General features: G+C 36.9%; 2 protein-coding genes across 2 annotated transcripts in view; both read right to left on the bottom strand.

Moving 5' to 3' along the window:
• The window catches only part of LOC306853842 (beta-arrestin-1), a 37,077-nt gene extending 22,791 nt beyond the window's left edge, over positions 1-14,286 (bottom strand). The window contains exon 1 of the mRNA XM_079391494.1: positions 13,851-14,286. Coding sequence (XP_079247620.1) covers positions 13,851-13,870 — 20 coding nt within the window. The 5' untranslated portion in view covers positions 13,871-14,286. The remainder of the gene's footprint in view (positions 1-13,850) is intronic.
• Positions 14,287-17,127: 2,841 nt separating this feature from the next.
• LOC306854228 (protein Atg16l2-like) overlaps positions 17,128-27,763 on the bottom strand; it is a 51,733-nt gene continuing 41,097 nt past the window's right edge. Inside the window, exons 16-18 of the mRNA XM_079392065.1 lie at positions 24,153-24,200; positions 20,573-20,674; positions 17,128-17,852 (exon numbers count right to left, since the gene is read on the bottom strand). Coding sequence (XP_079248191.1) covers positions 17,759-17,852; positions 20,573-20,674; positions 24,153-24,200 — 244 coding nt within the window. The 3' untranslated portion in view covers positions 17,128-17,758. The remainder of the gene's footprint in view (positions 17,853-20,572; positions 20,675-24,152; positions 24,201-27,763) is intronic.

The raw sequence follows: 27,763 nt of genomic DNA, 5'->3' as shown, positions 1-27,763 counted from the left end.
GAGAGTGAATGGGGATGGATGCTGTAAATCTATGAAAATGATGATGACTGTATAATAAAAGTAGTCCATTTAACTCAAGCTTTCTGAAGCCATACAATAGCATTATATGAGGAACAGACTGAAATGCAAGCCAACGCTCACTAAACATTGTCCATATTTCTCATCACTCGAAGAAAACGAAGTACTGGGCTGACAGAATAAAAGCTTTTGAGGGGGAAGTATTTGCCATTTTATTGGGTTCCGATGTGTTCATTTGATGATCATTTATATACACTATATCAGGGGTATCCAAACGTGTTCCTGGGGGGCCACTGTCTTGCTGAGTTTAGCTCCAACCTTTATTAAACACACCTGAACCAGCTAATCAAGGTCTTCAGACAGACTAGAAACTTCAAGGTAATACGGAGCTCACACTGCACGATTTTCCAAGTCCTCGCATCGCTGCTCTTCTCACACTGCACGACTGTCTGGATCGGCGACAGTGGATCGCACATTACACAACTTTTCAATAGGAAGAATCACAGACAAAATACTTGTATACAAACTGTGTTTCACAACCAAACACGTGAGAATTGATCTGGAAGATAACGTAAGAATGTGTGAAAGAATGGATTTATTTAAGCCAGCAAAAAAGCTTGCAATCCTTTTTGTCTGTACACTAATTTGCAGTGAAAAATAAAAAAATAAAGACAAATCTGAAGAAGAGAATGGTTTCTTGCTGATGTTCTGTTGAAGACAGATTACAGTATCTCACAGAAGTGAGTACACCCCTTACATTTTTGTAAATATTTTATTATATCTTTTCATGTGACAACACTGAAGAAATGACACTTTGCTACAATGTAAAGTAGTGAGTGTACAGCTTGTATAACAGTGTAAATTTGCTGTCCCCTCAAAATAACTCAACACACAGCCATTAATAAACCACTGGCCACAAAAGTGAGTACACCCCTAAGTGAAAATGTCCAAATTGGGCCCAAAGTGTCAATATTTTGTGTGGCCACCATAATTTTCCAGCACTGCCTTAACCCTCTTGGGCATGGAGGTCACCAGAGCTTCACAGGTTGCCACTGGAGTACTCTTCCACTCCTCCATGACGACATCACAGAGCTGGTGGATGTTAGAGACCTTGCGCTCCTCCACCTTCCATTTGAGGATGCCCCACAGATGCTCAATAGGGTTTAGGTCTGGAGACATGCTTGGCCAGTCCATCACCTTTAGCAATGCAGTGGTCATCTTGGAGGTGTGTTTGGGGTCGTTTTCATGTTGGAATACTGCCCTGCAGTCCAGTCTCCGAAGGGAGGGGACCATGCTCTGCTTCAGTATGTCACAGTACATGTTGGCATTCATGGTTCCCTCAATGAACTGTAGGTCCCCAGTGCCGGCAGCACTCATGCAGCCCCAGACCATGACACTCCCACCACCATGCTTGACTGTAGGCAAGACACACTTGTCTTTGTACTCCTCACCTGGTTGCCGCCACACACGCTTGACACCATCTGAACCAAATAAGTTTATCTTGGTCTCATCGGACCACAGGACATGGTTCCAGTAATCCATGTCCTTGGTCTACTTGTCTTCAGCAAACTATTTGCGGGCTTTCTTTGTGCATCATCTTTAGAAGAGGCTTCATTCTGGGACGACAGCCATGCAGACCAATTTGATGCAGTGTGCGGTGTATGGTCTGAGCACTGACAGGCTGACCCCCCACCCCTTCAACCTCTGCAGCAATGCTGGCAGCACTCATGCATCAATTTCCCAAACACAACCTCTGGATATGACGCTGAGCACATGCACTCAACTTCTTTGGTCGACCATGGCGAGGCCTGTTCTGAGTGGAATCTGTCCTGTTAAACCGCTGTATGGTCTTGGCCACCGTGCTGCAGCTCAGTTTCATGGTCTTGGCAATCTTCTTATAGCCTACGCCATCTTTATGTAGAGCAACAATTCTTTTTTTCAGATCCTCAGAGTTCTTTGTCATGAGGTGCCATGTTAAACTTCTAGTGACCAGTATGAGAGAGTGAGAGCGATAACACCAAATTTAACACACCTGCTCCCCATTCACACCTGAGACCTTGTAACACGAGTCACATGACACCGGGGAGAGAAAATGGCTAATTGGGCCCAATTTGGACATTTTCACTTAGGGGTGTACTCACTTTTGTGGCCAGCGGTTTAGACATTAATGGGGGGGGGGGGGGGGGGGGGCAGCAAATTTACACTGTTATACAAGCTATACACTCACTAATTTATATTGTAGCAAAGTGTCATTTCTTCAGTAATGTCACATGAAAAGACATGAATGTGAGGGGTGTACTCACATCTGTGAGATACTGTATGTCTCCTGGCTCCCACTGAACTTTCCCTTACCCTGTATCGTGCTCTCTCATTGGCTGTAGGTGCTTGTAGATGTAATTTTAAGTCAAAATACATTTCACATTGCAGGACTGCGAGTCGCTGACAGGTCAAGATTTGTCTGCGATTTCCACAAAACTATCATGATGTGAAAATTGGGGCGAAAATCATGCAGTGTGTGCCTGGCATAAGCTGGGTGGAGCTATAATCTGCAGGACATTGGAGCAAAAGCAGGATTGGACACCCCTGCACTATATGGATAAAGTACTGGGAAGCGTGATTCGTCACTCCACAGAAAACGTTTCCACTGCTCCAGAGTCCAGTGGTGGCTGCTTTACACCACTCCATCTGAAGCTTAGCATTGTATTTGACGATGTGAGACATGCATACAGCTGCTCAGCCACTGAAACTCATTGCATGAAGCTCCCGCTGCACGGTTTTTGTGTGGATATTAATGGCAGGGAAAGTTTGGAACTCTTCAGCTACTGTATGGAATCAGGAAACGCTTTGTGGCTTTGTTTCGCTGCTGTCCCTAAACACTTTCACTTACCAATAGTGCCATTTACAATAGACCATGGAATATCTAGCAGGAATTAAATGACTTACTGTAATGGAGGCATCCTATTATAGTACCACATTTGAATTCACTGAGCTCTTCAGAACGACCCATTTTTTTCACAAATGTTTGTGAATGCAGATTGTATGGCTAGGTGCTTAGTTTTATACACCTGTGTCAATGGATCTAATTAAAACAGTAATTGGCTCCTGAAAATTCAGCTGATTCATTAGCTGCTATAGGTAACACAGTGTAGTAACTGGTAAAACTATTTGTGCTACAAACCAGTGATTACAATCAAAATACTTTTATTAGAACAAATATCATTTTGCAAAATCAAGTAACATAAAGGAGAGTTTTTTGTACAGTTAAAATAACTGGAAGTGAATGACAGCGGAAAGCCTCAAACATTCAAGCTACAAATGACCACACATTAAAAATAAGTTGGATAGCTACAGTCAGGAGGAGACTGGTCTTGTTTTTGACACACCAAGCCTGCAGTAAATTGCATATGTAACAATTTAGTTTAGAGAAAAAATCTTACTATTAACTATCAGTAACATGCTTATTTCTAGCATAGATGCTGTTTATTAGTACTTATACAGCATATATTAATGCCTTATTCTGCATGACTATATTCTAGATCTCTTAATCCTACCTCAACTACCTTACTAACTATCAATAAGCACATCTGGAGTTTATTGAGGCAAAAGTCATAGTTAATAGTTAGTTAATAGTGAGAATTGCTCCCTAATAGAGAGATTTGTTTGGTCCTGCTTGTTTATCGTGGTTAATGCCAGTGTATCCTTTATACTGATGACCTGCAAAACTTAGCTGGTAAAGCTGATTAACCAAAGAAGATTGTTGGTTAAGCATGTTAAGAAGTCCCATGTTGGTTTTATCAGTATAGATTATTAATCTCCTTGAATCAAAAATATATCAGTTCGACTCCTACAGCGGATTGTCTTTTTCACAGCTAAGACCATTATTTAAATAGCATCAAGCATTGGCTCAAAGCTCAGTCACAAGCTGTACGTTTAACCACTAAACGCATTCTGCATTTCCACTGCGTCTAAGAACAGGTTAAATCTGTGTTCAAATGCATCCTCTTCATCCCAGGCTCCAGTCCCCGGCCTCTGAAGACACAGGATGTGCGGCCCAGGAACAAAGAGCATGGGTGGGATCGAGGCAGGTGGGGGTTGACTGGGGGAGGAAGCGGAAAGGATAGATGACAGGCCCTCTCTGTTTAGCACGCTAAGCATGACCGCCATGCTTGCTTCTGTTGGTCTTACGCATGCAAGTCTTCATTCTCCTGACTACATGGACATCAGTATCCATTCCCACAAGGAGGAAAGTGTAGAAAACACTCACACACCATCCTAACAATACAGCCTGGCCATGGTCCGTGATAAAATAGGCTGGAATGTTTTCAGTTCTACAGCACAGCAAGAAGCTGTCTCACACTGTTTGGCACGTTGCACTGCCTCACTTGTCTCGACCTTCTCGACTGTAACCAACAGTGAAAATTGTACAACGATGTAACAATATTGAAAAACTGCTGAATTTATTTTAATTCCAAAAACTAATTCTAAAAACTAATTTAAATTGAACTTATTTAATTGATCAAAAAAGTTATGTTTAATTGTCTCTCACATTTATAAATTGTCTCTCACATAAAATCAAATTATTGAAATATTCCTTAAAACGGTGACATCTAGAAAAGTAACACTGAATCCTTTTTACATTATGGTGGACAGACAGATAAATAATTTAATTGCATTTTGGCAAATTTTTCAATTATATAAATGTATACAGAGCCTTGTGAAAGTATGCATACCCCTTTATTTTTTCATGTTTTATGTTGCTGCCTTATGTTAAACTGCTTTAAATTACTTTTTTCCACATCAATCTACCCTCCATACACTATAATGGTAAAGCAAAAAAACATCTTTGCAAATTTATTAAAAATAAAAGACTTAAATGATTCCATTGCATAAGTACTCATAGCCTTATCTGGGACAGTTGAAATTTAGCTCAGGAGTGTTCATATTGCTTGTAGGTGTTACTAGACTTTGAGTGAAGGTAACCTGTGGCAAATTCAATTGAATGGGTATGGTTTGGAAAGGCACGCACGTCTTAATAAAAGGTCCAACTGCTGATAATGCATATCAGAGCAAAAAACAATCCCTGGGGTCAAAAGTGAAGTGACATTCAGCCAAGTATTGTGACCCATACTCGGAATTCGTGCTCTGCATTTAACCCATCCAACGTGCACACACACAGCAGTGAACACACACACACCGTGAACATACACCCGGAGCAGTGGGCAGCCATTTTATGCTGCGGTGCCCGGGGAGCAGTTGGGGGTTCAGTGCCTTGCTCAAGGGCACCTCAGTCATGTTATTGAGGGTGGAGAGAGCACTGGACATTCACTCTCCCCACCTACAATCCCTGCCGGCCCGAGACTCGAACCCGCAACCTTTGGATTACAAGTCCGACTCTCTAACCATTAGGCCACGACTTCCCAAAAGAACTGTAGAGCTCAGAAACAGGTTTGCATCAAGCCACACATCTGGGGAAGATTTCAGAAAAACATTCTGCTTCATTGAAGGGTCACAGAAGCATGTACTCTCTGTTGCCCTTAATGGAAGAAGTTTGAAACAACCAGGATTCTTCTTAGAACTGGCCTCCTGGCCAAACTGAGCAATTGATGGAGAAGGGCTTTGGTTAGAGTGGTGACGAAGAGCCTGATGGTCACTCTAGTTGAGCTCCATGATCATATGTGGAGATAGGAGAAATCTACAGAAGGACAAACATCACTGCAACACTCCACCGATCTGGGCTTTATGGAGGTGTGGCCAAACTCAATCCTCTCCTCAGTGAAGACAAAGGAAAACAGACTTGGAATTTACAAAAAAAGCACCTAAAGGACCCTCAGACTCTGAGAAACAAGATTCTCTGGTCTGATGAACCTCAATTCTAAGCATCATGTTTGAAGGGAACCAGCTCTGCTCATCACCTGCAGAGTACCATCCCAAAAGTAAAGTGTGCTGATAGCAGCCTCATGCTGTGCAGCTGTTTTTCAGCGGCAGGGACTGAGAGACTCATCAGAATAGAAGAAAAGCTCAATGAAAACCCAGTCCAGAGCATTCAGAACCTCAGACTAGGCAGAAGGTTTACCTTCCAACAGGACAATGACCCTAAGCACACATCAAGAGTGGCTTATAGACAACGCTGTGGATGTCTGTGAATGTCTTTGAGCCTGAACTTGAACCCAATCAAATATTTCTGGAGAAACCTGAAAATGTGCGTCTGCCCCCATCCAACCTGACAGAGCTTGAGAGGTGAAGAGGTGAGGAGACAAATGGCAGATAATTGTCAAATGTTGATGAGCAAAGCTTGTTGCATCAAACAAAAAAGACTTGAGGCTGTAAAGATACTTCAGCTAAATATTTAGTTAAGGGTATGAATACTTATGCAATGTACTTATTTGAGTTTATTTTTAATAAATTTACAAAGTTGTGACAATTCTGTTTTTGTTTGTCAATATGGTGTATGGAGTGTAGATTGATGTGGGGGAAAAAAGTAATTTAATGCAGTTACATAAGGCAGCAACATAACAAAATGTGAAAAAATGAAGTATGAATACATTTGCGAGGCACTGTATGTATACACAAAAATGGTCATTCCTGAGTCTATATGCATACAATCTACAAATGATTTTTCTAAGTTGCAAAGAAAACTACTAGAAAACTACAAGAAAATACTATTTCATTGTTTCCACTTCATAATTTCACATATAATTCAATGTTTTACTTGTTGTTTCTATGTTTTCAATATATATATGCTGTATGTATGTATGTATGTATGTATGTGTATGTGTATGTATATATATATATATATATATAGACAATTAAGTAATTAAACCATTTAAAATTGTAAACAAACAACCTCCTGACCTCCTGAAATTGATGATTAACATTTTCTTAAGGTTAAGCACCTCACTGACCACTGCTGAAAAAGAAAATTACTTTTACTTGTTTGTTTCAGACCCTATTTGTGCCCTATTCATGGAAAGTGTCATTTACATCATTCTTTGCAGGCCGGAGTAAAGCCAAACTGCCACGGCTGAGAGAGAGGTTAGTAGGTCAAGGCGATCACTGACTAACCTCTGCTGTAGTGAGTTGTGCTCATTAAGATAAGCTAATCAGATGGTAAAGATGAGAAAGCCGTTCTCCAGCGCTCCATGAATAAATAGAACAACAGGGGAAGACAACCAGTACATTGGAAGCTGCTTGAGACTATCTAGCTGTGGCAATAGATTTTGCTCACGGTTATGTCAGAGGCTTTCAGGCCGAATCAATAAATGAAGTCAGTGCTCTTAACAAACAGCGGTCGTGCCCTTTCAGATGGTGGGCTGAGAGCAAAGCCCCTCTACTCACACACCATTCACAGACTAACAACTTCCACCTTTATTTCAAGTGAATAGAGGTGCTTATGCTAATCATCAAATTAAATGGAAGTGGTATTTATTGTGATTAGAGCATCTAAAATCTGCAGTTTAAAGTGAAAATAAAACTTCCTAATGCTGTTAAAATGGACTGAAATGATATACACTATAAAAAAACTGGCAGCGGTGACTGCTAGAACTTTACTTTAACAAATAGAATGAGAGATTATGGACTGTACATTTTAAAGGGATCGTTCACCCAACAATGAAAATTCTGTTGTCAGTTATGATTCCAAACCTGAATGAGTTTGTTTTTCCTTCTGAACACCACAGATATTTTACAGAACGTGGGTAACCAAACAGTTTATGATAGCTATTGAATTCCATATGATGGTAAAAGTACTCTGGAAGTCAATGGCTACTGTCAACTAGTATCCACATTCTTCAAAATATCTTCTTCTGTGCTCAACAAAATAAGTTTTCATTTGTTTTGGTATGTACATGTTTTGTCTTATTACCTGTAAATTATAAACGATAAGCAATTTATCATTGTTTTACATAATTGTATTTTAGTATTTTATAGTGCATGTATGTGTATTGCCTTGCTAAATATTATACAAATGTAACACATATGGTAACATACAATACAGTTAATCACTTAACAGGCCATAGCATTTTTAACATTTTGGTGGTGTTGTTTTTTTCTGCTCAAAAAATTATTTTCTTGTTTTTTTCATAAGTACGTGTTTGTCTTATTAACATATTAGTTGTAAATTATAAATTACATACTTTTTTATATATTATATATTTTACTACATTTACACGTCTTGTTAAATATACAGTTTTGAACCATATGATAACTGATAGTATAGTTAACAGGCAGTTTTCAGTTCAAATTACCAATATTAATTACACCATACATTACCATTGTGATGTAAATAAATGATGTTTTGCTTGTGACCAACACGAAACACATCTGAATTCTGGGAGCAAGATACAGTACCTGTTTGCATTTTGCTGCATCAGCTGCTAATGGCTTCCTCATGTCATGCAGGTCAAAAGGTCAATAGAATAAATCCAGCAGTTTGACATATTTGATGATAAATTTGTGTCAGTCATCCTGTTCACAGCCAGACAGACATCTCCTGTCTGATACAGTTGTGTGTGGAAAAATACTAAATGGTGTGTTTTTTGTTGCATTGATTGTGCACACAAATTTATTACTGACTGAACTGAGTGATTGTTATTTTAGCAATAAAAGGGTTTCTCTCTGTAAGCTTTGTTTAGGGGTGGCTGAAATGCAACTTTATGCACAATATAGCAGTTTAGGTGTTATTCACCACGAAGAAGAGCGACATACAAAAATTACACAAACAAAAGCATTATAGGTTTAAAGACATGGCGTCTAATATTGGATTCCATATCAGTTTCATTTGCCTCTTAACGAATCACGCACAACTCATTCTAGACAATGAAACTGTGATTCAAGTAGTCAAGGGAGATTCAGATCGGCAGGAGAATTCAAAAGGTACTGCAATGATCACACTAAATGCACAAGCATACAAATCATTCAAAATGAACAATGGATCACATAGAATACTTACTAGATAATAAGTGTGGGCAGCACACATAGGATGCCCATCCTGAAATCACTGTATAGTAGATACATAACAGAACAATTGTAGGCTTTTGAAGTAAAAAGCACTTTAAGTAACAATAAACCATTAAAGGCTATAAAGATTTCAACTTGCTTACTGCTCCGGAAACTCATAAATCAACTCTGAATTTTAAAAAGCGCATCAGTGCTGATAGCCTGATACTATCGTAAATTAGATTAAGTTGGGAAAAATGAATTTTTATCTCGCAAAAAGCATGAGTTGCGGATACTGCAAAACTTTATCACACCAAAACTTCAACTACCGGAGAGGCCTGAAGCCTAGTTTCTAGAGGCCTAGTTTAGTAGTGTGTCGGTTCAAAAGTGAAACAAGGCTAATCAAGTCCATAGATTTTCAGTGGGTTGTATGTTTCTGAAATGTTTAAAGAGCAGAAGTAGAATTGATTCTTTCATGACATGATTTATTTGCAGCGTCTGGCTCTAACGGTCAAAGAAGTGACACAGGGACATTGATGACTCCACATGGGACTTTCGTTTGTACATTTTGTGTGATTAACTCTTATTTTCTTTCTTTCTTTTTATTTATGTCTCAGTTTTAATGTAAGGACTGTAAATGAGCTATCCTGGTCACTCCAGCATTGGCCACTAGCCACACTGAAAAAAAAAAAAAGTTTCAAAAAATAGTTTCAACTTAAAATAATTTGTTACCCCACTGACTTAAATTTTTTTGTTTAGTCAACTTGAAATTTTAAGATACGCAATGTTAATTTAAGGGACAACTGGAATATTTTAGTTGACTAAACCAAAAATTTTAAGTCAGCGGGGTAACAAAAGTTGACTAAACCAAAAATTTTAAGTCAGCGGGGTAACAAAAGTTGACTAAACCAAAAATTTTAAGTCAGCGGGGTAACAAAAGTTGACTAAACTAAAAAATTTAAGTCAGCGGGGTAACAAAAGTTGACTAAACCAAAAATTTTAAGTCAGCGGGGTAACAAAAGTTGACTAAACCAAAAATTTTAAGTCAGCGGGGTAACAAAAGTTGACTAAACCAAAAATTTTAAGTCAGCGGGGTAACAAAAGTTGACTAAACTAAAAAATTTAAGTCAGCGGGGTAACAAAAGTTGACTAAACCAAAAATTTTAAGTCAGCGGGGTAACAAAAGTTGACTAAACCAAAAATTTTAAGTCAGCGGGATAACAAAAGTTGACTAAACTAAAAATTTAAAGTCAGCGGGGTAACAAAAGTTGACTAAACCAAAAATTTTAAGTCAGCGGGGTAACAAAAGTTGACTAAACCAAAAATTTTAAGTCAGCGGGGTAACAAATTATTTTAAGATGAAACAAAAAAAAAATTTTTTTTTTTTTTTTTTTTTACAGTGATTACAGCAGTTAGCTACAGCCCCCAAATTCGGCATTCAAGGAGTGCAGATATTTGTCCCAAACACAATGAAATATTTGACTATAGTGATAAGTTGACTTAACTTAAAAATTGAGGAAACCCGTTGCCTTAAAATTATTAAGTAATTAATAATACTAAAAAAAAGTATAAGTTAAGTGAATTGTCAATTGTCACAACTTTTTTTTTCAATTATTATTTACTTAATAAATTTAAGGCAATGGGTTTCCTCAATTTTTTTAAGTCAGCATCACTTAGCATAAGATTAGCATAACAAGGTTAACTTAAAAAAAAAAAACGAGTACTATATGAATAAATATGGGGAAAATAAAAAAAAACATCATTCCTAACCTGGGGTTCACTACATGCGATTCACAATGATTCATATAGGGCATGTTAGGTTTATTATATATTAACAAATTTATTACTATTTATACAACTTTAAATTGTAAAAATGCATTAGTATACTCTAAAAAAAATGTAACAACTGTGTCATTCATTTAAAGTTCGTTATACAAATAATAAACATCAAAGGGTATATTTCACCCAATAATTTAGTAAACAATCGAAATGGAAAAAGTTGACTAACAAAAAAGTTTTTAGTTTTATCCTGTTGTATCCTGTTTATACTTAAGTGTAAATTCTACTTTCATATTATAGTTAATTTTGTATAAAACATAATACATAAAATATAAAACATATTTAATTTTGTAAAAGCCAAAAATTATTAATAAAAATAATTAAATTGATCTATATTAAGTAACATTTTGGCTTATGTCTAAAAAAAAACATTAAGTGTGTATGGTCTTTATAATGATTTTTTAAATATAATACATTTTTTACCTTGTATAATTGTTTTGGGGAAAAGAAATATCAATGAAAATGTAAGGTTTGAACCAAGCAGTAAATCTGAATAAAATAAAATAAGAAATGGCTGTAAAAAAGTTGAGTATTTTTAACTTACTATTTATTTTTTCTAATATTAACTAATTGAAATTTACTGGAAAGTATTACCAGAATGTCTTGTTAGTAATGTTGTCTTAGTTAAATCTTATAAAGACGTGGTATAAACAGAAATCATTTTTGATAAGTTATGCAAGGTAACACGACCATGTAAAGCAACAGAAGATGCACTTCTTGCAAATATAGTTTGTCATGAGCAGATTCAGATGGCTCATAACAGATCTTTCACTGATTATCTAAAGCATAGTGCACACAAAACTGGCTGTGCTTTGCTTTCTCAAAATGCCAAGCACCAATCTGTTGGGGTTTACAGTGTCATTTAATGACATAATCTGTTACAATAAGCACTTGCGAGGAATGACTAATCACTGTAATTTCCAACTTTTGCGAGATTCACACATTACATCTTTGTTAGATGTTTAAGAATTGTTAGCAAGTAAACAAGACATTACTAAGCACAGCTATTCAAGTCTTTGTATAGCGCTTTTAACAATACAGATTGTGTCAAACCAGCTTTACATCGGCTTGATATAAAGCAGGGTGGCTTTGTATCAGCTTTACAGTATTTAGACGGGGAAATAGTGTCTTTCTCCTCTGGCCAGACAAAATCAGCAGTTTATCTGATTGGAGTCATTGCTATTCCACTGTCCTCTAAGATTTACATTTTTATGTGTATCATATTACTGCGCTGATCTGATACTCTATCATATCAGTCGGATACGGGCCTTTTTTCGGATCAAGTATCAGTCTGATGGGACCGATCCAATATGATTCTGTGCATTATGGTTGTTACTGTTAAGTTCAAAAAAGTGAAGACTGTGAATTAAAAAAAAAAAAAAAACTAAGCATGAAGGTCCTCTAACCCCACCCTAAACATCACTGGGGCATGAGCAGATAATAAGAAAACACCAAAAAAATCATATGAATTCACACAAATTAGCCACCAAATCACCAATTCCGAATTGCCATGAGATTGTGTTGTTCTTCATTCAGCACTCAAACAGCACGCTGAGATCGGTGACGACAGTCAGCACAGAAAAACTCTCTCTGAGATGCTCCAAGGTTCCCGTTCTCTTGCGTAAGCGGATCATAAAGGCCTGTGCTTTTGTTTAAACAGACTGTATTTTGCTGGAGTTTATTGGTGATTCTGAATGGTGAAGTACTCAAATCAGATGTCTGTAACTGGAGTAGCGAACTGAATTAAATTTTCATCATGGAACAAGGTTCCACGTGACTCTGGTTTAAATTGTGAATCATCACGTGCCCAGAATATGCTTAAGCACTTTTGTGACACTCTGCATTGGAGAATTTCATATTGTTGCAATCGAAGATAATTAATCTTTGGCCTATTTCTTATTAAAAAAAAATCTACACAGTACATTCTATAGAAGCGCTTATATGTAGCAATAACTATTAAAAATTCAATGTTGTACTATAAAGAAACGGAAAGATTATGAAACAAAATGTGTAAATAACATCAGAATTTTCATTCAAGTAGATGACCAGAATAATCAGTAATGCATACCACTCTTTATGCTGACAGTCAATAGTCTTTCGCTGACTTGAAAGTTGGAGGTTTAAGGGGCTCAAAAGTATTTCCTACCTTAATAAGGAGCACTGCCCAAGAGTTTGGACATACAGTAACTAGCTCAATGGTTAAATACAGAGTAACAAATTGGCTCTTTAAGAAAGGGTGACCCATTGGGGACCCAAGGGTCATACACTCCTTAAAATTCCAAAAAAATTAAAATTTTCAAAGCAATAATACATATTAGAATTCCCGAAAGACGTAAACAGGTCTTAAAAGAATCATTTTTCTCAGTGTAAAGAACATTTTTAATCTGATCAACTTTTTTTTTTTGCCACCATGTGTGTTGAAAAGTTTCCATGGATGTTAAAGGTTCTTCAAGATCCCAATAAAAAATCTTTATTTTCAAGGGTGTAAATGAATTGTTATTATAAAGCTGTGTGCTTTGCACTGGTTCACAACCCTGCTGAGAGTTTTGAAGGTCCTGGTCAAATGTGCTCTTGTGTGAAATGTCAAATATCAATGGAAATGCCGCTATGCCAAAACAGTGTGATACCTCCACCGCCTTCTAAAGCCTTCCTAGAGAGAACTGAGCAAATGAATAACAGATGGAATACATTCATGCAGTGGTTTCTGATGGCTTGCAGGTCTGTTCCTGATTGGGTCACAAAGAAATAAATGCAATACAGCTAACTGTCCGTTTAGCATAGCAAATAGGCTTATTTGTAGTGTTCATGAGGGAAGGGTCAAATCCCAAATTGTCCCCGTCCCACTTTCTCCATGCACTTTCCAGACCTGTTTTCAATTGACCAATATTTAATACAATTTAAAAGGTTAACTAATCATAGACATCTCATCCTAAACTTGGTGTGCACTGCCATGCAATGGGCTACTGACTGCTTCGGCCACTGTTATGTTAAAAGACCAATTACATGCAGAAAAACATGTCCTTCAGTACCAGCTAATCCATATGAAACACACGGCTTACCTTGTGCCTTTATCACCCATCGCGAGGATCTGCGTGCGACAGAAACTCTTCTGCTGTGGGAAGAAGATGAGCCGAGGAAAGAGAGGGAGATGGAGCTGAGGGGAAAAGAGAAAGATGAAGAGACAGGCTGAAAGAAGAGGATTTACTCTGCTGCGTTAGAGAACCGCTGTCTCTTAAGCAGCTCTCCTTGCGGTTTGAGCGCTTTCCAGATGAATCCAATTACAGGAGCATCTCCTGACAGACAAACCCCGCGTTTCCGACATAAAACAAGCAGCTTTCCTGAGCTGCTCTGCTTTAGGAGTCCTTCAGGTGGGAATGTTTGAACAATAGACGCTGTTTGGGAAATCCTAACGCTTCCGTTTGATATCCACACTATCTAGCAGAGCTCTTCCGCGGTGTTTTCCTCTCCTCTGTCTCACATAAACTCGCTATCTCCCGCCTCTCTGGATGCGTGATGATATTCTCTCAGCTCGAGGCTGAGAGATGAGCGTTATTTACATCTCCACATTGACATCGTTTAAAGTGCTGTCACACTCCCAAAGCAATAAATCGATAAAGCATATCAATCAGCCATCATGAGGGTTTAAGATGGTTTTATTAAATGAAAAAGCATTTTTTATTTATTTGATTTTTAATCATGTATCAGATAAATAAATCAACCTCATTAAGGTACTGCAAATACGATTCTAAAATATAAACATAATAAGATGATTATGAATGATGCTGAAATTAACACCCACACACAATATGACATGACAGCAATGCATCATCAGACTTTAATGATAAACGTGTAAAACTCCAAAATACATGAATTCTCAAATAAATGCTAAATCGTGTCACATTGACACTTTCCACAAGATACACTTTTTATTACGCACAACGTTTTTAATCTAACAATTAACCCATAATGAAAAGTAGTTAAACTAAACATATCTCAAATATTTATTAAAGTTACTGTAGGAAACAAATATGAAATAATAATAATACAAATTAAATAAATATAAATTATCACAACTAAAATAACCCGCTATACAGAGTGACATTTTATTTTATAAAATGTTTTATTTAATTGTTACGATTATTTAAAGTAAAAAACAACAAAATCACTTAAATTGGTGTATCAACAAGTTTTGGTGTTTCAAGATATACAGTATTTTGTACCCCGTTCATGGAAAGCGCCTGTTAGAACATAGATAGACTTATTCCTATTTGCTCTTTGTCTTTCATTTTGCATGTAAACAACAGACTTAATAATCAAACTCACTTTTGGTCCTTGCATTTTTACAAAAAATGAGAGTAGTTAACAAATATACCGCTGTTCCCTTGATAACTGTGCTACTTTGAGAACAAGCCACATTTGGAAAGGCACAGTTCTTTTACTCAGCAACAATAAAATTAAAAAGAAAACACTTTCTTCTAAAAAAAATACAACAGCGCTTTTAAGGGCAAACAAATATAAACTTTATAAATTAACTACAAATCTGTTGCTCCATATAGTGCCACCAGTAAACATCCCTGTTTTTTTTTTTTTTTTGTAAGAAATTTGCTGTTGAAATTAATTTAATTGTATATCAGTTATAGTCAACCAAAATATCTAATAGATAAATATAAAAAAGATGCTTATCTGTTACTTAATCTCATGAAGTGTCTTTGGTTTACTTAACCCCTGTATTTCAAGCAGGTCAAGGTCAAATCTTTATGTTCAATTCAAATATTTAATCGATTTTTGCATTGCTTTTCATGACAATTTTGCAATTTACGCGACCCAAATTCTCATTATTGAATTTTGAAAAATCTCGCTCTTATTACCATAACACTTCTTATATAATGTATTTTTAACATGTAAAGTTCTAATAATGATATAATTTTTTATACTGACATTATGCTCATATTAATTAAAAAATATGAAATTAAAACTTTATATTTTATAAATTTTTTCTAGATTTTGGGATGATTTGAACATGTTCTTTGTAGCGAGATTATATATCACTATATATATATAAATTTCATTAACATACAATACAGTGATCTACAGTAACATCAGAGATTTCTGAGGCACATAGTATTTCATCATAGCAACTAGCACATAGGGTTTTATCTTAATAAATATTCTAGTCTCTACATTAAAACTCCTCGGTCCAACAGTTGACAAGTGTAAGATGGGCATTAGACTTTCCTCATCTAACCTGTAATTAACATGCAAATGAACACAGCAGATAGAATCACATGGCGGTCTGTGCGTTACGCTGGACTCGCTTGATCTCTGATGGCAGTAATTTGGGTGTTCAAAGTCAGTCAGAGTGTGTGATTCTCATCAGACACAGGGCTCTTTTAAATGCTAATCTGAGTGCAATTTAGCAGTGAGCATACTGGGTCTCTATGGCAGCACTAAAGAGTGTGGCGGAGGCCAAGGCTTCATCTCATTCATTTTTCAGTCCCTTTTTATAATAAATTACTGGAGTCAGTCCAGTAGAACTGAGCACTTCCACGAGGCAGTGATTAACAACATACAGCAGGGTCTAAAAGTCTCAGCCCACTAGTGAAAATGCTTCTATTTTGCTGTTTTTATATATATAAATTATAAATCACTTGCATGACAATTAGAGTGAATTTAAAAATCAACAAACACAATAATTGGTTGCTTTAATGACCGCAGCACTCAAGCTATATGAAATCATCCTGTTTCAGAACAGGATATAATCATTATCATAATGATGATTTCACAATTTGCTTGAGTGCATTTCATTAGTGATCTAGAAATAGATTGATATGATGTTAAAATACATCATAATGGTCCAAGATTTTCACTAAGACAGCTGAAATATAAACACTAGCATTCAAACGTTTTGGGGTCAGTCTTTGCTGCTCACCAAGCCTGCATTTATTTGATAAAAATGCAGCAAAAAAAGTAAATAGTGTAAAATACTATTACAGTTTAAAATAACGGTTTTCCATTTTATTTAGTTGTTTTTAAATGTCATTTATTTCTGTGATGCAAAGCTAAATTTTCAGCAGCCAATTACTCCAGTCTTCAGCGTCACATGATCCTTGAGAATTCATACTAAGAAAAATTTCTTATTAACTTGAACAGTTAAGCTAATATTTTGGTGGAAATCTTTTTATTTTTCTTTCAGGATACTTTGAAGAATATAAAGTTCAAAAGAACAATTTATTTAAAATAGAAATCTTTTTAAATTGTAAATGTCTTTACTGTCACTATACTAATCAAATGAATATCAGCATTGATTTCATATACAAATACTGACCCCACAGTTTTGAATAACAGTGCTTTATTTTTCAAATTTATGATATTTATATCTCATTTTATATTGCATTCAAGAATCAGTCACTGTGCGACAATATAAAATGGCCTTTTACCAGGCATTCAATTTTGTGTTTTGGTCTCTAAAAATAGGACTGACAAGCGAATGCATTGGGGTCGAGTTTCCACGTATTCAGAAATGTGTTGTCATGTTCCTAAAACAGGCTGAATCCATTTTCTTCATGCTTCCCTTTGATATCAAATCCCAGCGATATCTGGTGTACGTCAAGAGATCTCAGATTTTAAAGTTGCTGACAATTATAGTACGAAGTCAAGCAACAGGAAGGCCTACAAACGCTTTGGCACATTCTGCATCGGTAGTTCATCTGTAACAAGGTTTCAAAACAAAACCCAGACAGCTCTGCTCAACAGTCGCCAGACCCCTGTAACATTAGCGCATCTGTCTGCGTTTTGGATGACACAGCCTCTTAGCAACAAAGACTGTCACAATACTAAGGATCCTGCTATTGACGGAGTGCAGAGTGTGAGCTTTTCCCAACACGGTTGTGTTTCGATGACATCCCTGAGTGCATTTCCAGGAGTGACTTCAGTTGATAAGATGGAAAAAGGCAGTCCGTGTCTGGTCTCAGATATCACTCCAGAGCACAGCTCGACGGCTCTTGTCCACGCTTACCACATATTCACCCGACAACGACCAGGCCACAGCGCTTATTGAAGCTCTGCAAAAAGAATTTCATCTTAGAATTCAATTTGAGATAATTCACAGCATCTCACCCAAAAAAAGCAATCAGCAGTGGAATTATTGACACAAAAACCTCCATAACCATCGTCCATGCAACTAATATGCTGTATTCCAATTATCCTGAAGCCATATTAAAAACTAAAATATAGCTTCGTGCAAAGAACAGACTGAAATTCAAGTCAATATTTGCTTAAAATCTTTCCCGCACTTTAAAACCTGTGACAAATTTTGACATAATACTGGCTGATTGTATATTATCCCTTATTTGAGAGTGACTTGCAGTAAATAAAGCAGGAAAAGAAAGTAAACTAATCAACCCGGAGTGCATTTCCTGTACAACAACGTAACTTGCTGCTTAAATCTTCCTTTGCCCCAACGCTTCCACGCAATTGACGGAATTTTCCAGCTTTCTGTATTTTCACTGTTATATGGTAGAGGGCGCTAATACACATCTTGTGAAAAATTACTGAATGTCTAGATAAAACACAAGTGAAGAAGAAGCAGAAACAAGCGATCGTGTATGAAAGCAGGTGTGTATGTAAAATAAAGCGATGATCAAACAGCATTTAAATCAAAACTACCAAATGTTACCAATGTGAAATGAAATGTTGACCCATGAAGTGGTTTAGGACTGTGCAAGCCTTGGGGGTGATGATGGAAGAAATCGACTCCAATGTTTTGAATCATCGTTCTGAATCCAATACTGCAAAAACATGATTTTCTCAGCTTTTCTTTCAAAATGTAAAAATGTAAAAAAAAGCATGATGTTAGAATAAAACTCTCTGAGGCTCTGTTCTTTCTTTTCTTTAGACATATTGCATGTTCAGATATTCATACCAGAAAATATTCGGGGGGCCATGAAAATTGTGAAAGTGACCCAAAGTGCTGGCAATGACTTGCAAAAAAAAAAACGGCTGGGAGTAATGCTGGCTTCACGTGCTATTGGACATTTCCTATTTCCCACTTATGAAGTCGTGATTACGAGCTTGTCGTATTCAAGTGCTTTAATGTCGGAACGAATAAAATGTAGCATCCCATTGGTTGACAATCATATAAACAATCACCGCGCTATACATGCAGTTTGCTGACAATTCTGGCATTTTGGTCAAATACATGCTTATTTCACTGCTTATAAAACATACAATATGCTTCGAATGATTGTTCATATCTAGCCTATAAATACACTACTTTAGCGACAAGACAAAGGGATGTAGTTGTTGTGAGAACAGCATTGACAGCAGCAATGGTTGTCCCCTCAACCATGTTTAAAGTTTATGACCCGCCCAACTCGGAAACTCTGGTTTTAAAATTATCTCTGAATTTCCTAGTAGTAAATACCAGTGTGGTATCAAGTCAAATACGACTTGAGACGTCTGTCTGAAACTACTACGATACATGATTTAAGGAATAAGCTGAGGTAATCAGTAACCAAGTCTTTGATTTTCCATATAAGAGAACCAATCATATCAGAGGAAAATGGTGTAATGTGACATGTTACCTTTGCTATGCACCTTTTCTATAAATACTGTTGTATCCTTGTTGCTGGGGAATTCTCTGTGATTGAGATGAGATCCTCCCGGCCATGATTAAAGCATATTCAAGGGCATTGTTTGGAGTCTGTCTGGTAACTGCTGCGCAGCAGGTTAGTCGTACATTAGAGATAATAGTCCCAAGTGATAATGTTCATAGGGGGCGAGATGTCACCCGACTCAACAGGGTGTCGCTTGAGACGCGCTAAAGAGTATACATTTGAGTGTCGCTAGAGATACCCCCGATTAAACTCAGTCAGGTGTCAGGTGCGTAGGCGAATTTCTACCGCACTTGAAATGAGCACAAATTTGAGCAAAATCTGCGTGGGCAACTTTTGTCATCACATAATCTCTTTGATTCTGCGTGAAATGAATGAAATTTGCCAGTGAAATTTCGCTGAATAATGGTAAATTGACATTATAACAGATGAAACAGCCCAAATAGCCAATCAAATCAATCAAATCAAGGCTGAGAAGCCTTGTTGCCATACGCAAATTTTGTCAATCAAGCTTTGCTGAACTGTCGGACACATACAAACCATGCATAATACAATGAATCACTGGAGAAATTAACTTGCTAGTCACGACTATTTTCTGAAATTGCAATAACTTGGTTGCACAACTGTTATTTAAACCACACTGGTTCAGTAATTTAGAACTGTAGTAAATGACATCGGGGTGGTGGAGTTGTAAATTTGATTTAAATTTGAATTAATGTCAGAATATTGCTGTAATTATTCAACATGGCATCTAAGGACTACTTCGCTATTTTGTTCTCCATTGTTTCACTTTATTTTCAGATATTTGATTCAATTGCAGGTTTTGTATTATGTTCCGCTAGAGTCACACGTGCACTCTTTAAAGATGGTGCTTTTATTATCTTTATACACTAAAAGATGTAGAATGAAAATCTGGAATGACATACTGTATATAGGTTGTACTGCATATTAGCCAGGCCACATGTCAACCCTAACAAGAAACTATGCTGTAGTTCTGACCACACAATTCTGGTATGCTGTTGCAAATGTGTGTTGGAGCTATGGTTTTGGAAAACACAGAAATACTGAATTATGTAGGTCACGACAGAATTGGTGATCATAGTTTGCTAACGATACTTGTAGGAAATGCACCCCTGGTTGGTTGTCCGTGGTGGCCATCCCTGAGTTACCTGTGCATGTCAGGAAGCCGTTTTTCCAGGTTTCCTGTGTTCACATTCCATATGTAGACGGCACCGTCTGCAGAGCCAGCTGCCAGGAAACTGCCATCCGGACTGAAAATGAGAGAAACCGTCCATTGTGACTGATGACTACAGACTGAAACACATTACTCTGTGGAACTGATTCTCTCATGCCGTATAGATCCCTCGGACCAGTGATCTGATATAAAATTCACAGAAATGTCAGGAAACTATACAAGACATATCTGTTCTATCCGTTCCTAAACCAAGTCAATGAGACTGCAAGACTGCATTTTAAGGAAGAGTAGCTTTTATAAATGTATGCTGAAATTATGCTGCCTTCAAAAACCTTATTTTGGACAAATTAGACATGGCTTTAAATGTATACCTCACATTGTGTGTGTGTGATCGCAATGCCACAAGCGCAATGACAAAAGACAATAAGATAGTGGACAGAGTCTAAGAGCATTAGCTGAAACCAATGTAGTGTGTTTCAAATCCGTTGAGGCTCCATTTCAGACAGCAAGCCGTCTTAGAAGATAGCTGCCCACTGTTTGTAGACAGCAAGAGTCATAAACTATAGTCAATAACCATCTGGACACAATTTTCAATGCTTTTGCTCTTTTCAATGATACTGCATCTGATATGAATCGATGGACTTCATAAGATACTATAAGCGATTTCAGCCTTGCAAACATTTGCTAGACTACATTAGATCACACTATCCCTTCAACCACACGCCCATGTGCTCCAACGATATGTCAGCCAATCCAGTGTCAGCAATCCCAAATGCACTAAAAAATGAACGGGCAAAGAGTATTTCTCATTGGTTGGTTTTAAGATTGGCTAAAAACGTTTTTGTTACAGAGTCTAGAGACAGGTTTGAATTCTTTGGACACCTATTTCTGTGATATTCACCTGGTTGTAGGGTCATTTTATACATAGTATGTCAAAAATATCATTCACAACATCTTTTATGTTATCCATGACTGGTGAGGACTGGTTTTATTCTAAATATTATGGATAAAACAGTTATAATTCCCATTTGGTCCTACATTACCCCTCAACTTTTTTATTCAGTTTATGCCGTTTTATTCAGAATTATGCATTAATTGATTGAACTTGACAGTCAAAGTCATTCACATTGTTAAAAAAAATTGCTGTTCTTTTGAACATTCTATAAAAATTGTTTTCACAAAAATATTAAGCAGAACAACTGTTGATAAGAACATGAAAACATTGAGCACCATCGTTATATTAGAATCATTTCTGAAGGATCACGTGACACTGAAGAGTAGAGTAATGATGCTGAAAATTCAGGTTTGCATCACAGGAATAAATTACATTTTAAAATATATTCAAACAGTTTTCACAACAATTTTATTATAACTATTTTCAATTATTACAATATTTCTGTTTTACCGTATTTTTGATTCATAAATGCAGCTGTTAGTGAGCATAAGAGACTTCATTCAACAGCATAAAAACAATGTACAGACCCCAACATTTGAAACAGTAGTGTATATATATATAAATCATTCTTCACATACTGTAATTTATCAGATAATAAAAAGAAATGAATTTTAAGCGAATTCAACTCAGATCAAGTAGAAGGGTTTTTGTTTTTTTCTCAGTGTAGTAGATAGTGTAGTAGATATGCTTTGTTCAACTATTAGTTTGGCATACACTGTTTCCTATTAGCAGTGGGCTGTTTCTACCCCCGCAGTCTGAAAGATAAGTGCTAGTCAACGAGGGAAGATGTTGAGTTATATGCCTGGCACAAGGGGAGAATGTTGCAGAGTGAAGGTGTTGATGAATGATGAAGCGACCATTAGGTGCCTGCTAGTGACTCTCTCTCTTCTTTCAAGTGCTCGTGCCAGATCCATGTGTGAAAAAAAGCCATAGCGCGTTCTGGCCTAGCTGTCTCCATGGAAACTGTATATGCCTATGCAGGGAAGTGCTAAAACGACTCATCTGTAAGACTGGTTTCTCATCTCACCTCATATGGAACGTGTTGCATTTACTTTCTAACAATGCTCAGAAAAATTGCAGGGGCAGAATAAGCAGGAGGATATAAAGCTGCAACGGCTCTAGGATTATTGAAAATACATCTGTAGTAGAGGTACAGCACACCATTTTTAGGCTAGAAATTGAAAGCATCTTTCTGATTCTTACGCTGTAATCTAAGCCTCTTCTTCTAATTTGGCAATGAAATTAAGTCTAAAGCACAAAATAAGATACTTTGCATAAATATAAACAGCCAGGTTCCAGTTGTAAAATTATCCAGTTGGATTATTTTTTTTATTTGAAAACTGATTTGGGGCTTCTAGAGAAGCCAGTGTGATTTCACGGTTGCATATTTGAAGAACTACAAACTACATTTTTCAATAAATTTCCATTAAAATTTTATTTTATGCGAGTAAAGAAGTTTTTATTGTAATGCCATTTTTTATTCATTCCTGTTTTATTTATATATTTCTCTTTTTATTTTGTTTATTTTTATTTCTTCAGAAATAAAAAATATTTTAAATTAAAAAAATGAGAGTGAAGACATTTGTAATCTCTATATATTTAATTAAATGCTATTCTTTTGAGATTTCTATTGATTAAAAAAATCCATGGTCTCCACATAAATGTTTTTTTCTATAATAAAAAAATGGGCATCGAATCAGCATATAAGAATGACTTCTGAGGGATCATGTGACACTGAAGACTGGAGTAATGATACAGCTTTGCATACATTTTAAAATATATTCAAATAGAAAGCAGTCGTTTTGAAATTCTAATTCAATTTCAGTTACTGTTTTTACTGGATTTCATATCAAATAAATGTATGTGATCATGAAATGTCTTTAAAAAAAACTTTTGAATGGTAGTGTAACTAAACAATAAAATAATGTAATATTATGAATTTGTTTTTTTCCCTCAGCAACACCAATAATCTAGTAATTATTTGGAAAATGTGCTCCAAAAATTAATTGAATGAAAATAATGTCACGATACAAATAATCTAAAAGATAAGCTTAACATTCATGTAAAATAGTCTTGGAAAATAAATAAATAACACATCTTATTTTCTTCATTTTGAGGTAAAATATGACCTGCACAAGTTCTGTACGTTTCACCCAGAAATATTATGCAACTGCACGGTGAGAATAATCCAGGCTTTTACCTGAGAGAAAGCAAGATGTGACTCCCACTCAAACTAGAAAGTGACAAGAGTAACAAATGAAATCCATCTTGCCAGCTATCTTTACTCAGGGAGGTCAGAGCCGTTCCCCGTTCATTACGCTAGCAGAATTGGATTTTCCAGCTACGTGTAAATCCACATGACCTCTCCAAAGACTAAAAAAAAAAAAAGTCAGCACTGCAAAACAGGGTTGGTGTGGATGCAAGAAGCGCTCAATAGTACATCGGTACGTTTCAGGGGTTGTAAGCATCACACCGCATGCCATCTTGAATGAGACACAGCCCACAGACATGTCCTATTACTGCACAGACAGTGGTCTGCAAACTCAATACTGATGGATGGCTAGAGATGGCTCATAGCGTCCTGTTTGATTTCACTCACCTGAAGATGGCCTTGGTGCTGTCACTTCCACATTTGAATCCCTCCGCTCTGAAACAAGCAAGAAAAAGAGAAAGATTTGTGAGTGTTCTGTAAAATGAACAACAAAATTAATCAGAGTGCTCATACAGGTTTATATAAACACACTTTTTAAATGCCTTGGGCCATGCTCTGTCTATATAACTAGTTTCCCTGTTACCGCATTTAGAATAGCCTTAAAACAAAGGATAATGCTGAAGGGAGCCGTTCTGTCATTGGCGTCAGGATAATGAATACGCATGATTGATGGTTTAAATAACTAATTTATTTCTTTGTCTCTTGGAACTTTAATCAACTATGTAAGCCTATTGCAAAGCCTTTGCAATGGCTTTCAGAAAAGCTTGTTTCTCAATTTAAAAGGGAAAAAAAAAACTCTCATTGTAGATGATAATAAAAGCTGTGTCTGTATTAAGAAAAGTGCCACTGTCCTCTGCCGTGTGTATATTACCATTCAAAAAGCTTGGGATAAACTTTTAAAAATATACACATTTTTATACAGCACATATATATGCTACCTAACCCTAATTATACATTTTTGGCACATATAGGTGTGTGTGTGTGTGTATATATATATATATATATATATATATATATATATATATATATATATATATATATATATATACACACACACACACACACACACGTACACACACATATACACACACACTTACATTTAGTCATTTAGCAGACACTTTTATCCAAAGTGCAATAATACGTAAGTGCTATAACAAGTCTCAGTTAGCTTACAGTTTTTCTCGATTGCTAAGACACATTTCTTGAAAGCTGCTATCCTTTTCTCTAAACTGTGAACACAAAACCCAATTTTCAAGCTACATTCACAAAACCTCAGACTCTTCTTGCAAAACCAAACTTTCACATCAAAAGTTCAATCTGTGCTCAAAACTGAACTGTGTTGTCAAATCGTGCCCCGAGTCAATCAAAATTAAAAACACTACTGAACAGTCACTAAACACTACGTAGAAAAATAGAAAACACAATGCTCAGGACATGAAGCTGGAGAAATAAATGTTTATTGTTCACTGTAGGCTAAATGCATGTTGCAAAACAAAGAAAACCTGTGCATAGCACTTGTAATAACAACCAGAAATCTTATGCGTTTGCCACTTGTGTACAGTAAGCCCATGTAAAAATAAAGTACAAAAATATACATGGAATACTAGGCCTACAAACAGTTAGACCAACCCTCCATTACAATACTACAGTACATTGGTACAGTGATGTACTGAAACATATTTACTTACAGTATACTGTGGTACAGTATATAGAGCTGGTAAGTCCCGCCCATCCGTAAAACCCCACTGAACCTCTAGATTGAAAAATCGTCAATGCAAGTGAATGTGAGAAAATAATTATTTTCTCACATTCACTTGCATTGACGGTTTTTCAATCTAGAGGTCCAGTGGGGTTTTACGGATGGGCGAGACTTACCAGCTCTATAGTATGTCATACAGTAATTGCTGTCAACATTTACATACTGTACTATAATGTCAAAAATAGGTAATTACCTGTTCTCTTCTCTAAATCTTCGGATTATGGTGGACACAGTGAATCTACTGATGTTTGGTTGTACCCTTTGTCCAGCCTCCCTCATGCTCATACCATGGACAAGAACATGGTCAATCACAGTAGCTCTGATTTCATCAGATATTACTGTTCTTTGTCTTCGCTGACCACCTCGACCTCCTCTCACACGAACTCTTCCTCTCAGATTTCTATCCATTGTAGGGCCTCACAAACCAGTGCTCTCTGAACTGGCTTACTGTATATGTTCCCTCACATCATTAGCCACAAGTGTGATCAGTTTTGAGTTGTTGTGTTCAAGTGGTGACACCTGTGCTTTAATTGTGTTTGACTTTTGTCACCTGTGCTCACCATTATGCAGCACGGGTGCATCACAATGAAAATGTGTTGGCAAGTTGTGTCTAAACAGGTGAAAAAGTGCTTATGGTTTTGCCAAAAGAGTGATTGATTCAATCAGCGGGTTCAGGCAACTGAGCATTTGGTTCAGACAATAGGGTTTAGTGTTTTAGCAATTGAGAAAAACTGTAACATAGTACATGTAGCAAGTTTTTTTTTTTTATTATATAATAAATAAAACTGATAGAATATAAACTTTTTTTTTTTTGCTTTTGTTAACTGTATAATAAATACAAATAAAATAAATAGAATACAAAAAGAAGAGAAGCTAGTTTCTTGAAGGGAAGGGAAGGGAAGGGAAGGGAAGGGAAGGGAAGGGAAGGGAAGGGAAGGGAAGGGAAGGGAAGAGAAGAGAAGAGAAGAGAAGAGAAGAGAAGAGAAGAGAAGAGAAGAGAAGAGAAGAGAAGAGAAGATTTAAAAGTCGGTGAAAGTGATTTTGTGCCTCTTTGGGATGGCACAATAATGCAACGTTCACCTGCAGAACGCAAGCTTCTAGAGGCACATTAGTCTGAAGTAATGAATTTAGGTAAAGGGGTGCCGAGCCAGTGGTGGTTTTGTAGGCAAACATTAATGCCTTGAATTTTATGTGAGCAGCTATTGGTAGCCAGTGCAAATTGATGAACAGAGGTGTGACCTGCGTTCTTTTCAGCTCATTAAAAATTATTCTGGATAAATATTCGTTCTGGATTAATTGTAAAGGTTTGATAGAACTGGCTGGAAGACCTGCCAAGAGAGCATTGCAATAGTCCAGCCTGGACAGAACAAGAGCTTGAACAAGGAGTTGTGAAGCGTGTTCTGAACAAAAGGGCCTGATCTTCCTGATGCTGAATAAAGCAAACCTGCAGGACCGGACAGTTTTAGCAATGTGGTCTGAGAAAGTCAGCTGATCATCAATCATAACTCCAAGGTTTCTGGCTGTTTTTGAAGGAGTTATGGATGATGTGCCTAACTGGATGGTGAAATTGTGATGAAACGATGGGTTTGATGGAACCACAAGCAGTTCTGTCTTCTTGGCAAGGTCGAGTTGAAGGTGATGGTCCTTCATCCAGCAAGAAATGTTCGTTAGACAAGTTGAGATGCGAGCAGCTATCGTCGGATCTTCAGGATGGAATGAAAGGACCTATCTGAGAGGTAAAACTCAAACCACTGGAGTGCGGTTCCTGAGATGCCCTTTGCCAATAGGGTTGACAGGAGGATCTGGTGGTTAACCATGTCAAAAACAGCAGACAGATCCAGCAAGATAAGTATTGAAGATTTGGAATCCGCTCTTGCCAGTCTTAGGGCTTCAACAACTGAGAGCAAGGCAGTCTTGGTTGAATGTCCACTTCTGAAACCAGACTGGTTGCTGTCGAGGAGGTTGTTCTGTGTGAGAAAGGCAGAGACTTGGTTGAACACAGCTCGTTCAAGTGTTTTTGCAATGAAAGGAAGAAGGGAAACCGGTCTGTAGTTCTCTAAAAGAGATGGGTTAAGGGTGGGTTTTTTAAGTAGTGGGGTTATACGAGCCTGTCTAAATGCTCAGGGAAAAACACCAGTCTGAAGGGAAGTGTTAATGATGTGAGTGAGTGCAGGTACAACTGCAGGAGAAATGGCTCAAAGGAGATGAGATGGAATAGGATCAAGCGGACAAGTAGTAG

This window comes from Barbus barbus (assembly GCF_936440315.1).
Source record: "Barbus barbus genome assembly, chromosome: 34".
Taxonomy (NCBI): domain Eukaryota; kingdom Metazoa; phylum Chordata; class Actinopteri; order Cypriniformes; family Cyprinidae; genus Barbus; species Barbus barbus.
Note: the sequence above shows the minus strand (reverse complement) of the source record. Positions and strands in the feature narration are given on the sequence as shown.